General features: G+C 46.3%; 2 protein-coding genes across 9 annotated transcripts in view; both read right to left on the bottom strand.

The window, feature by feature from the left end:
* Positions 1-1,996, bottom strand: part of akt2l (v-akt murine thymoma viral oncogene homolog 2, like) — an 18,851-nt gene extending 16,855 nt beyond the window's left edge. For 2 of the 7 annotated variants that reach the window (XM_079599886.1, XM_079599884.1), the window contains exon 1: positions 1,855-1,942. The gene's annotated coding sequence lies outside the window, so the exon portion shown is untranslated. Of the gene's footprint in view, positions 1-1,748 lie in introns of all 7 variants that reach the window. The other 5 variants (XM_079599880.1, XM_079599881.1, XM_079599882.1 and 2 more) reach the window with 5 other exon arrangements.
* A 60-nt stretch (positions 1,997-2,056) lies between these two features.
* The window catches only part of vaspa (vasodilator stimulated phosphoprotein a), a 21,463-nt gene continuing 8,519 nt past the window's right edge, over positions 2,057-15,000 (bottom strand). For both annotated transcript variants that reach the window (XM_079599888.1, XM_079599889.1), the window contains exons 4-14: positions 13,639-13,819; positions 12,714-12,783; positions 11,290-11,644; positions 7,311-7,447; positions 6,927-6,975; positions 6,823-6,856; positions 6,681-6,732; positions 6,357-6,425; positions 3,468-3,540; positions 3,333-3,390; positions 2,057-3,246 (exon numbers count right to left, since the gene is read on the bottom strand). In XM_079599888.1, the coding sequence (XP_079456014.1) occupies positions 3,209-3,246; positions 3,333-3,390; positions 3,468-3,540; positions 6,357-6,425; positions 6,681-6,732; positions 6,823-6,856; positions 6,927-6,975; positions 7,311-7,447; positions 11,290-11,644; positions 12,714-12,783; positions 13,639-13,819 (1,116 nt within the window). In that variant the 3' untranslated portion in view covers positions 2,057-3,208. The remainder of the gene's footprint in view (positions 3,247-3,332; positions 3,391-3,467; positions 3,541-6,356; positions 6,426-6,680; positions 6,733-6,822; positions 6,857-6,926; positions 6,976-7,310; positions 7,448-11,289; positions 11,645-12,713; positions 12,784-13,638; positions 13,820-15,000) is intronic.

Raw genomic sequence — 15,000 nt, forward strand, 5'->3', positions numbered from 1 at the left:
TACATGAGAGTGTGTGTGTGTATGTGTGAGTATGAGTGTGTGTGTGAGTGTGTGTGTGTGTGAGTATGAGTGTGTGTGTGAGTATGAGTGTGTGAGAGAGTATTTACATGAGTGTGTGTGTGTGTGTGTGTGTGTGTGTGTGTGTGTGTGTGTGTGTGTGAGAGAGTATTTACATGAGAGTGTGTGTGTGTGTGAGTATGAGTGTGTGAGAGAGTATTTACATGAGAGTGTGTGTGTGTGTGTGTGTGTGTGTGTGAGAGAGAGTATGTGTGTGAGTGTGTGTGTGTGAGTATGAGTGTGTGAGAGAGTATTTACATGAGAGTGTGTGTGTGTGTGTGTGTGTGTGTGTGAGAGAGAGAGAGAGTATGTGTGTGAGAGAGTGTGTGTGTGTGAGAGAGTATTTACATGAGAGTGTGTGTGTGTGTGTGTGTGTGAGAGAGAGTATGTGTGTGAGTGTGTGTGTGTGAGTATGAGTGTGTGAGAGAGTATTTACATGAGAGTGTGTGTGTGTGTGTGTGTGTGTGTGTGAGAGAGAGTATGTGTGTGAGTGTGTGTGTGTGAGTATGAGTGTGTGAGAGAGTATTTACATGAGAGTGTGTGTGTGTGTGTGTGTGTGTGTGAGAGAGAGAGAGAGTATGTGTGTGAGAGAGTGTGTGTGTGTGAGAGAGTATTTACATGAGAGTGTGTGTGTGTGTGTGTGTGTGAGAGAGAGTATGTGTGTGAGTGTGTGTGTGTGAGTATGAGTGTGTGAGAGAGTATTTACATGAGAGTGTGTGTGTGTGTGTGTGTGTGTGTGAGAGAGAGTATGTGTGTGAGTATGAGTGTGTGAGAGTATTTACATGAGAGTGTGTGTGTGTGTGTGTGTGTGTGAGAGAGAGAGTATGTGTGTGAGAGTGTGTGTGAGAGTATGTATGTGTGTGTGTGTGTGTGTGTGTGTGTGTGTGTGTGTGTATAATAAACGTTTTAATTCAAATTAAACTTTTTAATCAATTGAGTTTAATAAAAAATTATAATAAAACAAGGGTTAAATAAAACAAAAAAATATATTATTTAAAAAAATCATATATCAGAGTCAGAATATTTCATCTCTCTTTAACATCTTTGCTTCGGTATGATACGATTATTTTATTTTTAAAGTTTAAACTTTATAAATATACTAAAAACTTGGTTTATTATTTAAACTTTGTTTATATCAGTATTACATACATCTCTATAATATCGTTACTTCATCTTGATCAGGAAAACTTTTTTTGTTAATTAAAGGTAAACTTTTTACAAGTTAAAACTTATAGTACTATAGTAACACCATGGTACTGAATTATTACCATACTCGTATAATATTGCAAACTTACATGTTCTTCACAGATTATCACGTGACTGGACTGTGTAGAGTATTACCATAGTACAGTTCATGGTAGTACCAACTGATTAGTGTAACTGGCATAATTATTTGCGATATTACGATTTAAATCAGCGAATCGCGTCACGAACATGTTTGTGATGATAACCATAAGCTCGTTATTAACGTCAGATGACGGGTTTGAGTTATAACTGAAGCTAAGCTAACTTACCTGGACAAACTAACACAACATGAACTTTGAGCTTCACCAACCAAACTGATTTTAATCACTAAATTATCACTCCAATTCTAAAATTACTCGCATAATATCTCTGATGATTATTCTGATAAGTAAACAAATATATATATTGATTAAATCTGAATAAATTGAGTGATTTATCCAAACTACCTGTCAGAGCTAAGCTGTTGTTTACCACACAAGCACTGTATTACCATCTCTTCGCTCTGATTATGAATATATATGAGATATATGAGTACATTGGCAGGTGTCTCGCCTCATTTATCGCGTCTTGATCCGGATCGAGTGAAAATATTCAACACGCTTTCTTGTGCACGATTCAGCCAGTGAGTTCATCACGGTGAGTGACGTCAGCGCGCCAGGCCCCGCCCCCTGTGCGTGCGCGCGCACTGATCTCCGGTCAGGTGGACGCGCGGCACGCTCTATATTCTGTAATCACACTGAGGCTGAGACACTGATCCGGGATCAGCTTTTATTTGCACTTTCAAGCGCTGCATAGCGGATCTCTCAGTCTGTAAAACAATCAGCAAGAGTACTTGACGGTACCATGATCGTACATGACCAAAAAGCATGGCAATACTACAGTACTTTTCGTTAATGACAAACAAAAAAACAGATTAATACATATTCGTTCGTTCGCCACATCTGATGCTCCTCTGCAATCACACACACTCAATTCTTCCCTGAGACTCACATCTGGTTCAACCTCAAGCATCTCATTTAGGGGGTTTTCAATCTTTCACAAGCCAAGGACCCCAAAATATAAACAATTAAAATATATTCATAATTTATATGGTGAAAAAGTATTATAATGTGCAATACATCAAATATTATATGCAAAATATTTCGCTTTGATTTGTATGTTACATTATTATGTTTCCCCCTCACTTTATTGCTGCACTGTTATATTATTTAAATTTATTCTATTTATTTCATCCAATCTTATTTTTATTTATTTTACACTTTTTCTCTGAGCTTTTCCATGGAGGCCAGATTGAAAACCCCTATTCAAACCCAAAGAACAGATGATGATAATAAATATCAGAGAACAGGATCAGAAAAATATTAATAGACATTATTCATGTTCACACACACACATACAAAATTATGCAAAAAAAAAAAAAAAAAAAAAAAAGAGAAGTGAAAGGCAGCAGAGGTGTAAAAAATAAGTGGGCCGGAACTGAAGACATTTTGTTTTCCAATAAAATTATCTAAACATTCTTCAACCAAGAAACATTAACTTGAGAAGCAAAATTACATGCATGACATTTTAAATACATTTTAATAAATATAATTTTTTAAGAATTATTTTCACGTCTATTAATATTGTATAAAATGATGTGGCCAATGACAGAATGAGTGCAGTGCGCTTAGGAGACTCCGCCCACATGCTCTTCTGATTGGCTGTGATTTTTGATTGATTTGGTTGTGAGGTGACCTTGGTTGTGCAAATTATGTAATTTGGCTTCTCAAGTAAATACATCTTAATTTCATTCAAGAATACTGAGGAAGAAGCTGGTTTTGTGCAGTGCATGAGATGGAAGCGTGTGGTGTGTGGTCTGAGCAGACGTCTCTCCGCCGTCCTGATGCTCGCCGCGCGGGTGACGCTGCTACACCACACTGCTCTTCTGCAGCTCCTCCAGCAGAGCTGTGGACGGAAACACAACAATCCCAGTGTCAAATCTAGAACCGCACTGTTTCTCTCTAGAGCAGCAGAGGAAGAGCACGACTGACCGCTGATGATCTCATCTTTGGCCTTCTGCAGCTCTTTGCGCATCTCCTCCAGGATTTCCTGTTATCAGACACATCATGCTTTAGTCAGTCAGTTCAAAAGAGACACGAGTCGATGTGTGAGAAGGAGCTGCTGACCTCTTTGAATTTCTCCAGGTCTGAACAGTCTCTGGATCCGGCGTCTCCTCCGATGCTGCTGCCGGGCCTCACCCTGCAAGAGCCAGAGACACACGGATCCAGTGATTAAAGACGCACAGAACCCTCAGAGACGCACAGAACCCTCAGAGACACACAGAACCCTCAGAGACGCACAGAACCCTCAGAGACGCACAGAACCCTCAGAGACGCACAGAACCCTCAGAGACGCACAGAACCCTCAGAGACGCACAGAACCCTCAGAGACCCACAGAACCCTCAGAGACGCACAGAACCCTCAGAGACGCACAGAACCCTCAGAGACGCACAGAACCCTCAGAGACACACGGATCCAGTGATTAAAGACGCACAGAACCCTCAGAGACGCACAGAACCCTCAGAGACGCACAGAACCCTCAGAGACGCACAGAACCCTCAGAGACACACGGATCCAGTGATTAAAGACGCACAGAACCCTCAGAGACGCACAGAACCCTCAGAGACGCACAGAACCCTCAGAGACCCACAGAACCCTCAGAGACGCACAGAACCCTCAGAGACGCACAGAACCCTCAGAGACGCACAGAACCCTCAGAGACGCACAGAACCCTCAGAGACGCACAGAACCCTCAGAGACACACAGAACCCTCAGAGACGCACAGAACCCTCAGAGACCCACAGAACCCTCAGAGACCCACAGAACCCTCAGAGACGCACAGAACCCTCAGAGACGCACAGAACCCTCAGAGACCCACAGAACCCTCAGAGACGCACAGAACCCTCAGAGACGCACAGAACCCTCAGAGACCCACAGAACCCTCAGAGACGCACAGAACCCTCAGAGACGCACAGAACCCTCAGAGACCCACAGAACCCTCAGAGACCCACAGAACCCTCAGAGACCCACAGAACCCTCAGAGACGCACAGAACCCTCAGAGACGCACAGAACCCTCAGAGACCCACAGAACCCTCAGAGACCCACAGAACCCTCAGAGACCCACAGAACCCTCAGAGACGCACAGAACCCTCAGAGACGCACAGAACCCTCAGAGACCCACAGAACCCTCAGAGACGCACAGAACCCTCAGAGACGCACAGAACCCTCAGAGACGCACAGAACCCTCAGAGACGCACAGAACCCTCAGAGACGCACAGAACCCTCAGATACGCACAGAACCCTCAGAGACGCACAGAACCCTCAGAGACGCACAGAACCCTCAGAGACGCACAGAACCCTCAGAGACCCACAGAACCCTCAGAGACCCACAGAACCCTCAGAGACGCACAGAACCCTCAGAGACGCACAGAACCCTCAGAGACGCACAGAACCCTCAGAGACGCACAGAACCCTCAGAGACGCACATAACCCTCAAAGACGCACAGAACCCTCAGAGACACACAGAACCCTCAGAGACACACAGAACCCTCAGAGACGCACAGAACCCTCAGAGACGCACAGAACCCTCAGAGAAGCACAGAACCCTCAGAGACGCACAGAACCCTCAGAGACGCACAGAACCCTCAGAGACACACAGAACCCTCAGATACACACAGAACCCTCAGAGACGCACAGAACCCTCAGAGACGCACATAACCCTCAGAGACGCACAGAACCCTCAGAGACGCACAGAACCCTCAGAGACGCACAGAACCCTCAGAGACGCACAGAACCCTCAGAGACGCACAGAACCCTCAGAGACGCACAGAACCCTCAGAGACGCACAGAACCCTCAGAGACGCACAGAACCCTCAGAGATGCACAGAACCCTCAGAGACCCACAGAACCCTCAGAGAAGCACAGAACCCTCAGAGACGCACAGAACCCTCAGAGACGCACAGAACCCTCAGAGACCCACAGAACCCTCAGAGACGCACAGAACCCTCAGAGAAGCACAGAACCCTCAGAGACGCACAGAACCCTCAGAGACACACAGAACCCTCAGAGACACACAGAACCCTCAGAGACCCACAGAACCCTCAGAGACGCACAGAACCCTCAGAGACGCACATAACCCTCAGAGACGCACAGAACCCTCAGAGACGCACAGAACCCTCAGAGACGCACAGAACCCTCAGAGACGCACAGAACCCTCAGAGACCCACAGAACCCTCAGAGACCCACAGAACCCTCAGAGACACACAGAACCCTCAGAGACGCACAGAACCCTCAGAGACCCACAGAACCCTCAGAGACCCACAGAACCCTCAGAGACACACAGAACCCTCAGAGACACACAGAACCCTCAGAGACGCACAGAACCCTCAGAGACGCACAGAACCCTCAGAGACCCACAGAACCCTCAGAGACGCACAGAACCCTCAGAGACGCACAGAACCCTCAGAGACGCACAGAACCCTCAGAGACGCACAGAACCCTCAGAGACGCACAGAACCCTCAGAGACGCACAGAACCCTCAGAGACGCACAGAACCCTCAGAGACGCACAGAACCCTCAGAGACGCACAGAACCCTCAGAGACACACAGAACCCTCAGAGACGCACAGAACCCTCAGAGACGCACAGAACCCTCAGAGACGCACAGAACCCTCAGAGACGCACAAAACCCTCAGAGACCCACAGAACCCTCAGAGACGCACAGAACCCTCAGAGACGCACAGAACCCTCAGAGACACACAGAACCCTCAGAGACGCACAGAACCCTCAGAGACGCACAGAACCCTCAGAGACGCACAGAACCCTCAGAGACGCACAGAACCCTCAGAGACGCACAGAACCCTTAGAGACGCACAAAACCCTCAGAGACGCACAGAACCCTCAGAGACCTACAGAACCCTCAGAGACACACAGAACCCACAGAAACACACAGAACCCACAGAAACACACAGAACCTTTATAAACACACAGAACACTTAGTCCAAATCATGAAATACCTGCTCAACGGAGCCGCGGATGCCGGAGAAACTGGGCTCTTCTCCTGAGTCTTAGGCGCTGAGTTCACCCTGTTTAAACCAGTGTGCATATCATTAACTAATCCAACAAAAAACATTTTGTTGAGCTGAAATAAAACAAAACAAATATAAAATAAAAAAAACTAAACAAAAATTTAAATAAGTTGAAGTTCAAGGATTACTATCTGAAATAAAAAACTAAACAAAAACTAATACAAATGACAACAGCACATAACTAAATAAATCAAATGAAAATGAAAACTGACGACTGATCCTGTGAACAGACAAAAGAAAACGCGACTTTACCGTGAAATGGACGACGGCTTCTCCCACGGTTTCTTCACCACGTCTGCTTTATCTGAATGAGAAACAAAGCGCGTTTGAGGTCAGGATGTGAAGTGAACCGTTCAGCGTAAACAGGAAGTGCGGTGAGAAGTGATTTTCTCACCTGCAGATCTGGAGTCGCTGCTCACAGAGTCAGCCTGAAAACAGAGATCAGAGATCAGCGTCAGCCTCACACACGGAGCTCCAGTAAAACACAAACACACTTACGCTGCTCGCTTCAGCCTTCTTCGCCCCTGGAGTGTCCGTAACTTTTCTTCTGTAACACACAGAGAGGAAGATCTGTCAATAAGGATGCAGACTCTCGGCTGGTCGTGACGCATTACTGAAGTGGAGCTGCTTTATCCATGATTTCAGAATGACTCAATGCCTTTACCAATCAGCCATTGGCTCTTTTATTGAGGAGGCAGGACTTATTCGGCTATATTGCGCGGTGCACTCTCTACCATTCATAGTAATATGATGCACAGTCTTTGTATATCCAAGTAAAGTCTTTGGAAAAGAGATGTAGGAGCTGGTTGTTAAACGACTTCCAAATTTATGCTATAGTATTCCAGAGCAAACATTATATGATTGTGGTGGCATTTAACTGACCGTCGAGCGAGAATTGCGCTCATTTCTCCCATCAGTCCTGGTCCTCCTCCTCCACCTCCACCTCCACCACCTCCTCCTCCTCCACCTCCACCTCCTCCATTGGCACCCGCCGCAGGAGCCGCCGCTCCACTGTCCTCCTGTACATCCAGTGAAGAACCAGCAGAGGGCTCTGAGTTCATGCATGAGAGTTTCTCTACGCTTTTGACTTTAAGGGCCTTCATTGTACACAAGTTTTTGAGGGGCAGAATTAAAATGAAAAACATCTTGATTTTATGTTGTTTAGCTTAGTTAGTCTCATTTTAAGTCATATTGAGGACCCTGGTTGAAAAGCGCCGGTCCACGACTCGTACAGTGGGTGTTTACATTTGTCAGGTGATCAGTTCTGTAGTTCTGATGTATCATGGACAACACTGAAGGACCGCCCACTCACCTGTCAATCATTCACTCTGAACATGTACAAAAGCTCAAACATAGAGACAGAGCGACACGCGCCACAATCTGAAATCCACGCCCATCAGGTCTCAGGTTGTGTATGTAGGTTTAGGGATCAGGGGGTGGAGATGGGTAGGTTTAGGGGTGGGTTTAGGGATCAGCGGGTGGAGATGGGTGGGTTTAGGGATCAGCGGGTGGAGATGGGTAGGTTTAGGGATCAGGGGGTGGAGATGGGTAGGTTTAGGGATCAGGGGGTGGAGATGGGTAGGTTTAGGGATCAGGGGGTGGAGATGGGTAGGTTTAGGGATCAGGGGGTGGAGATGGGTAGGTTTAGGGATCAGGGGGTGGAGATGGGTAGGTTTAGGGATCAGGGGGTGGAGATGGGTAGGTTTAGGGATCAGGGGGTGGAGATGGGTAGGTTTAGGGATCAGGGGGTGGAGATGGGTAGGTTTAGGGATCAGGGGGTGGAGATTGGTGGGTTTAGCGATCAGCGGGTGGAGATGGGTAGGTTTAGGGATCAGGGGGTGGAGATGGGTGGGTTTAGGGATCAGCGGGTGGAGATGGGTAGGTTTAGGGATCAGCGGGTGGAGATGGGTAGGTTTAGGGATCAGGGGGTGGAGATGGGTGGGTTTAGGGATCAGCGGGTGGAGATGGGTAGGTTTAGGGATCAGGGGGTGGAGATGGGTAGGTTTAGGGATCAGGGGGTGGAGATGGGTGGGTTTAGGGATCAGCGGGTGGAGATGGGTAGGTTTAGGGATCAGGGGGTGGAGATGGGTAGGTTTAGGGGTGGGTTTAGGGATCAGCGGGTGGAGATGGGTAGGTTTAGGGATCAGGGGGTGGAGATGGGTAGGTTTAGGGGTGGGTTTAGGGATCAGCGGGTGGAGATGGGTAGGTTTAGGGATCAGCGGGTGGAGATGGGTAGGTTTAGGGATCAGGGGGTGGAGATGGGTAGGTTTAGGGGTGGGTTTAGGGATCAGGGGGTGGAGATTGGCAGGTTTAGGGGAGGGTTTAGGGATCAGGGGGTGGAGATGGGTAGGTTTAGGGATCAGGGGGTGGAGATGGGTAGGTTTAGGGATCAGGGGGTGGAGATGGGTAGGTTTAGGGATCAGGGGGTGGAGATGGGTAGGTTTAGGGATCAGGGGGTGGAGATGGGTAGGTTTAGGGATCAGGGGGTGGAGATGGGTAGGTTTAGGGATCAGGGGGTGGAGATGGGTAGGTTTAGGGATCAGGGGGTGGAGATTGGTGGGTTTAGCGATCAGCGGGTGGAGATGGGTAGGTTTAGGGATCAGGGGGTGGAGATGGGTGGGTTTAGGGATCAGCGGGTGGAGATGGGTAGGTTTAGGGATCAGCGGGTGGAGATGGGTAGGTTTAGGGATCAGGGGGTGGAGATGGGTGGGTTTAGGGATCAGCGGGTGGAGATGGGTAGGTTTAGGGATCAGGGGGTGGAGATGGGTAGGTTTAGGGATCAGGGGGTGGAGATGGGTGGGTTTAGGGATCAGCGGGTGGAGATGGGTAGGTTTAGGGATCAGGGGGTGGAGATGGGTAGGTTTAGGGGTGGGTTTAGGGATCAGCGGGTGGAGATGGGTAGGTTTAGGGATCAGGGGGTGGAGATGGGTAGGTTTAGGGGTGGGTTTAGGGATCAGCGGGTGGAGATGGGTAGGTTTAGGGATCAGGGGGTGGAGATGGGTAGGTTTAGGGATCAGCGGGTGGAGATGGGTGGGTTTAGGGATCAGGGGGTGGAGATGGGTAGGTTTAGGGATCAGGGGGTGGAGATGGGTGGGTTTAGGGATCAGGGGGTGGAGATGGGTAGGTTTAGGGATCAGGGGGTGGAGATGGGTAGGTTTAGGGATCAGGGGGTGGAGATGGGTGGGTTCAGGGATCAGGGGGTGGAGATGGGTAGGTTTAGGGATCAGGGGGTGGAGATGGGTAGGTTTAGGGATCAGGGGGTGGAGATTGGTGGGTTTAGCGATCAGCGGGTGGAGATGGGTAGGTTTAGGGATCAGGGGGTGGAGATGGGTGGGTTTAGGGATCAGCGGGTGGAGATGGGTAGGTTTAGGGATCAGCGGGTGGAGATGGGTGGGTTTAGGGATCAGCGGGTGGAGATGGGTAGGTTTAGGGATCAGGGGGTGGAGATGGGTGGGTTTAGGGATCAGGGGGTGGAGATGGGTAGGTTTAGGGATCAGGGGGTGGAGATGGGTAGGTTTAGGGATCAGGGGGTGGAGATGGGTGGGTTTAGGGATCAGGGGGTGGAGATTGGCAGGTTTAGGGGAGGGTTTAGGGATCAGCGGGTGGAGATGGGTAGGTTTAGGGATCAGGGGGTGGAGATTGGCAGGTTTAGGGGTGGGTTTAGGGATCAGTGGGTGGAGATTGGCAGGTTTAGGGGAGGGTTTAGGGATCAGTGGGTGGAGATGGGTAGGTTTAGGGATCAGGGGGTGGAGAAGGGTAGGTTTAGGGATCAGGGGTGGAGATTGGCAGGTTTAGGGATCAGGGGGTGGAGATGGGTAGGTTTAGGGATCAGGGGGTGGAGATGGGTAGGTTTAGGGATCAGGGGGTGGAGAAGGGTAGGTTTAGGGATCAGGGGTGGAGATTGGCAGGTTTAGGGTGGGTTTAGGGATCAGCGGGTGGAGATGGGTAGGTTTAGGGATCAGGGGGTGGAGATGGGTAGGTTTAGGGATCAGGGGGTGGAGATTGGCAGGTTTAGGGATCAGCGGGTGGAGATTGGCAGGTTTAGGGGTGGGTTTAGGGATCAGCGGGTGGAGATGGGTAGGTTTAGGGGTGGGTTTAGGGATCAGCGGGTGGAGATTGGCAGGTTTAGGGTGGGTTTAGGGATCAGGGGGTGGAGATTGGCAGGTTTAGGGGGGGTTTAGGGATCAGGGGGTGGAGATTGGTAGGTTTAGGTACATGTAAGGTGGGAGGAGTTGGATCTGGATCCAACTCCTCCCCCTGGATTTTATGTTCTGCAGTGACCATCTCTAAGAGAACGCAGAGGAGAAACGAGCACCGTGTAATGAGGTGGAAACCGTTTCTCCCCGGAGGACTCTTCTTAGTTGAAGCCTTCTTCGAGGTAATGACAGTCCTCAGATCTTGACTGCGGCCACCAAGACCCCCCTGATTGTGGAGGAGCCCCAGTGGCTACGCTTTGTTTCTGTTGCACTCTATGCTGTGAGGAGCTCGTACAGGGCCGAGACTGCTGGGACCATAGTTTGGCGAGGAGGAAACCTCTGGAGCGCCGCTGCTTGTTTCTTCGCCTCCTGAAACCTCTCAACGACCGTGTTAACAGGCCAGAAGGCGAGAGCGAAGCGTCCATTAGAACAGATCTATCCCTATCTTTCATGTCAGATAGATTTAACCAAAGATGTCTCTCCGTAGCAACCAGGGCTGCCATAGACCGCCTACTGACTTGGCCATCTCCTTAGTGGGCAGAAGAGACCAAGAGACCCCCCCCCCCCCCGGTGGGCGTGGCCTAAATTCGCTCTGTCTCTATACAGGCATCTTACTAAACATCACAGATGATGAACACAGTGGATCAGGTGAACTTCGGACTGACCTTGGCCACTTTCCGTAGTTTAGCTCCAGCGAGTGCTGCGGCCAGACCTCCATCTCCTCCTAGTCCTCCTCCTCCTCCTCCTCCTCCACCACCGCCTCCTCCTCCTCCTCCACCGCCTCCACCACTTCCGCCTCCTCCTCCTGAGGGTGGGGGCGGGGGTGGTGGAGCTCCTCCTCCTGAAGGAGGTGGTGGTGGGGGGGGCGGCGGGGGTCCTGGAGCAGGTGGAGGTCCAGGTGGAGGAGGAGGAGCAGCAGAGGCAGGAGGAGGAACAGGAGGCGGGGCTGGAGCCGCAGACGCCTGTCTCTCTCTCTCCAGTCGCTCTTGCTCCTGTCTCTCTCTCTCCTGCTGCTCCTGCCTGAACACACACACACACCAGTTACACTTAGCATCTCACTGACATCCACATGAGAACCATTTCAAAATAGAAATGAATAAATGCACAAACAAATCAATAAATACACAAATAAAAAATCCATAAATAAATGCACAAATAAAAAATCCATAAATAAATGCACAAATAAATAAACAAATGCACAAATAAATAAATTCGCAAATAAATAAATTAATGCACGAATATATAAAAAAAATGCATAAATAAATGAAAATAACGCAAAAATAAATACATTTATTTGTGCGTTTATTTTTACGTTTATTAATGTATTTGTGCATTGGTTAATATATTTGTGCATTTATTAATTTATCTGTGAATTTGTTAATTTATTTGTGCATTTTTTTTACAAATGCACAAATAAAGTAATAAACACACAATTCAATTAATAAATGCACAAATACATTAATACAGAAATAATTGCACAAATAAATAAATGCAACATTAATAAATGCACAAATAAATAATATAAATGCACAAATAAATAAATGCACAAATATATACAAAAAATTACTAATAAATTAATAAACACACAAATAAGTTAATAAATAAATGCAGAAATAAATAAAAGCACCAATAATAAGTAAATTAAATGTGCAAATAAATAAATGCACAAATATAAATAATATATATTTTCACAAGGGCAAATATATAAATGAATAAATATATATTCTTAGGGACCTATAATAAAACAAATATAAATATTATACAACAATAAATATACATTATATTATATATTTTCAGAGGTACTGATATAAATATATATATTGTATATTCTCAGACGGACAAATAAATAGAAAACTCGTATCGCTTCTGTAATGTGACGCATGTTCAATGAGAAATAAATGTGGGCGGGACTTGATGTAATTGGTTGATGAATAAGAGGGACTGATGACATCAGCTGAGGAGGAAAGTTGAGTGTGGAATAAGATGGCTGATGAATCGCTAACAGTAAGTGAAGTGAATCAGGATTGATTTGGACAGTTGTGCAGGTCTGATCTAATGACGATGATGATGAAGATGATGAAGATCATACCTCCTCTTCTGCTCTATCTCCTCAGCGCTCGGGCCGTTCTGAGGCGGTCGAGGAGGAGGAGGACACACACCTGTACGACACAAACACACCGATCAGACCAAACTCTAAACACACAGGGAATACGAGACCGGAATCATTCCTAGGGGCGTCACAATATATCGTGATACGAAAATGCAACAATATGTATTGTGTATAATTCACCCAAAATTAAAATTACGGTGTAAGAAAGAACTCAAGCATTTAAAGTTTTAGTGTCAGTACTTCATTAAACTACTAAACCTTTATTAGTTATAATGTTGATGATAATGGCTCACAGCTTATGAAAACCCCAAATTCAAAATTAGAATATTGTGAAAAGGTTTTCATAAACTATAAGCCATAATCATCACAATTATAAAAAATAAAGGCTTGAAATATCTCACTTTGCATGTAATGAGTCTATATAATATATTAGTTTCACCGTTTAAGTTGAATTACTGAAATAAATGAACTTTTGCACCATATTCTCATTTTTCCAGTTTCACCTGTATATAATGTATAATAATGCGATGGGTAATATGTGTGTCCTGATAATACCAGATGTCTGATGTTACCAGTAAAGTGCACTACATTATATTAAATATATCCAGCAGTCAGTGACAGAGATCAAACATATTAGTCTACAATAATTCTGCATTTTCATCTTCAGAATCATGAATATAGTTATTCTGGTGTCTCTATTGTCCTGTGTTGGGTCCATCATATTCATTTACACACACAATGTAATATCAAATTGAGTATTTTAATCAACAGTATTTTATGTTAACCCTTTATCAAATGTCTTGGAGTATCGCAATAATATGGTATCGTGAGTTCAGAATCGTGATGTGTATCGAATCGTGACATGAGGGCATGGTTACACCACAGGTAATTCCTGATCACTGACCCGGATCCGCCTGACCGCTGAGCACGTCCAGCGCGTGCATCATCCCGCTAGCGAACTGAGCCGCGTCTTCTTTACTGCCGAAGTTCAGCCCCCACACCTGCCGCGAGTCCCGCCACTGGTGGAACGTGGGAGTGGCCTGGTTATATTTGATCCCGCGGACCAGAGGACAGTTGATGACCACCTGCACACACACACACACACACAGACACACACACACACACACACACACACACACACACACACACACACACACACACACCTTCATCAGAACACACTAGAGCTCCGCTTACAAACCCGCCGCCGTTCTGCATCACATTCACAAAGGACAGGATTAATAAAAAATAAATCTGAATGACAACTAAACAAAATACAAACAAAATACCATGAGGTTCTGACAAAATGTTAATTTCTGCTGTCTATTAAAAAAAATCCGCTGGTGTCAATAATTGTATCCCTTAAAACTCATCTTTGATCACCAAAACGACATATTTAAACGTTTATTTTCCTTGAAAAAAATGATTCATACCGTAGACATCAGTGTTTATAAAAGTTTAAACTATAAACTTTTATCCAGTACTTCTGTGATAATCTGAATTGTTGTAAAACAGAAATAATGATACTCTGTGGTTAAAAAGTTTCATATCTATTCATCACAACGGCTCTCTCAGAACGCAGATCTAGTCTCAACAGTAGAGCGTTAGCACTCGCAACGCCAAGGTCATGGGTTCGATTCCCAGGGAAAGCAAGAACTGATAAGAATGTAGCTTGAAATGCAATGCAAGTCGCTTTGGATAAAAGCATCTGCCAAATGCATGAATATAAATGTAACTCGGTGTCCTGACCTTTACTCCACTACAACTCTGTCAAGCTCCTTGAGTCGCAAGTAGCGTCTGGTTATTAATGTACTATGGTTGGAAATGAAAGTCGGGTTGACGTCAGAACCAGACATAACAGTACGGCTAATATATTCATCCTAACACACTTTAGACAGGGCACGATTCGAGGGAGCAGCCGTTTGTGTGTCCGAAACCACTGTGCACGTTACTGAGTGACTTCAATCCCACGACTGGAGCTGTGTTCGAGAAATACACGTGATATATTGATATGAGGCATAGATTCAGAGCCATAACGTTCTATTACAACAATAAAACAATGCATTGACATTTACTTTTGATTCTTAAGTCTTTTAAAAGCAAATACTTCTGTACTTTTACCAAGTAAACATCGCTCTTTACAACTTTGACTTGTAACCGAGTAATATTTGCCCAGTAGTGTCTCTACTTCCACTGAAGTGAGGAAGTTGTGCACTTCTGCGCATACGAGACGAGGACATGAAGAGGAACCAGTGCAGGCTTTGACCAT

Source organism: Phoxinus phoxinus (assembly GCF_949152265.1).
Source record: "Phoxinus phoxinus genome assembly, chromosome: 23".
In the NCBI taxonomy this organism is placed as follows: domain Eukaryota; kingdom Metazoa; phylum Chordata; class Actinopteri; order Cypriniformes; family Leuciscidae; genus Phoxinus; species Phoxinus phoxinus.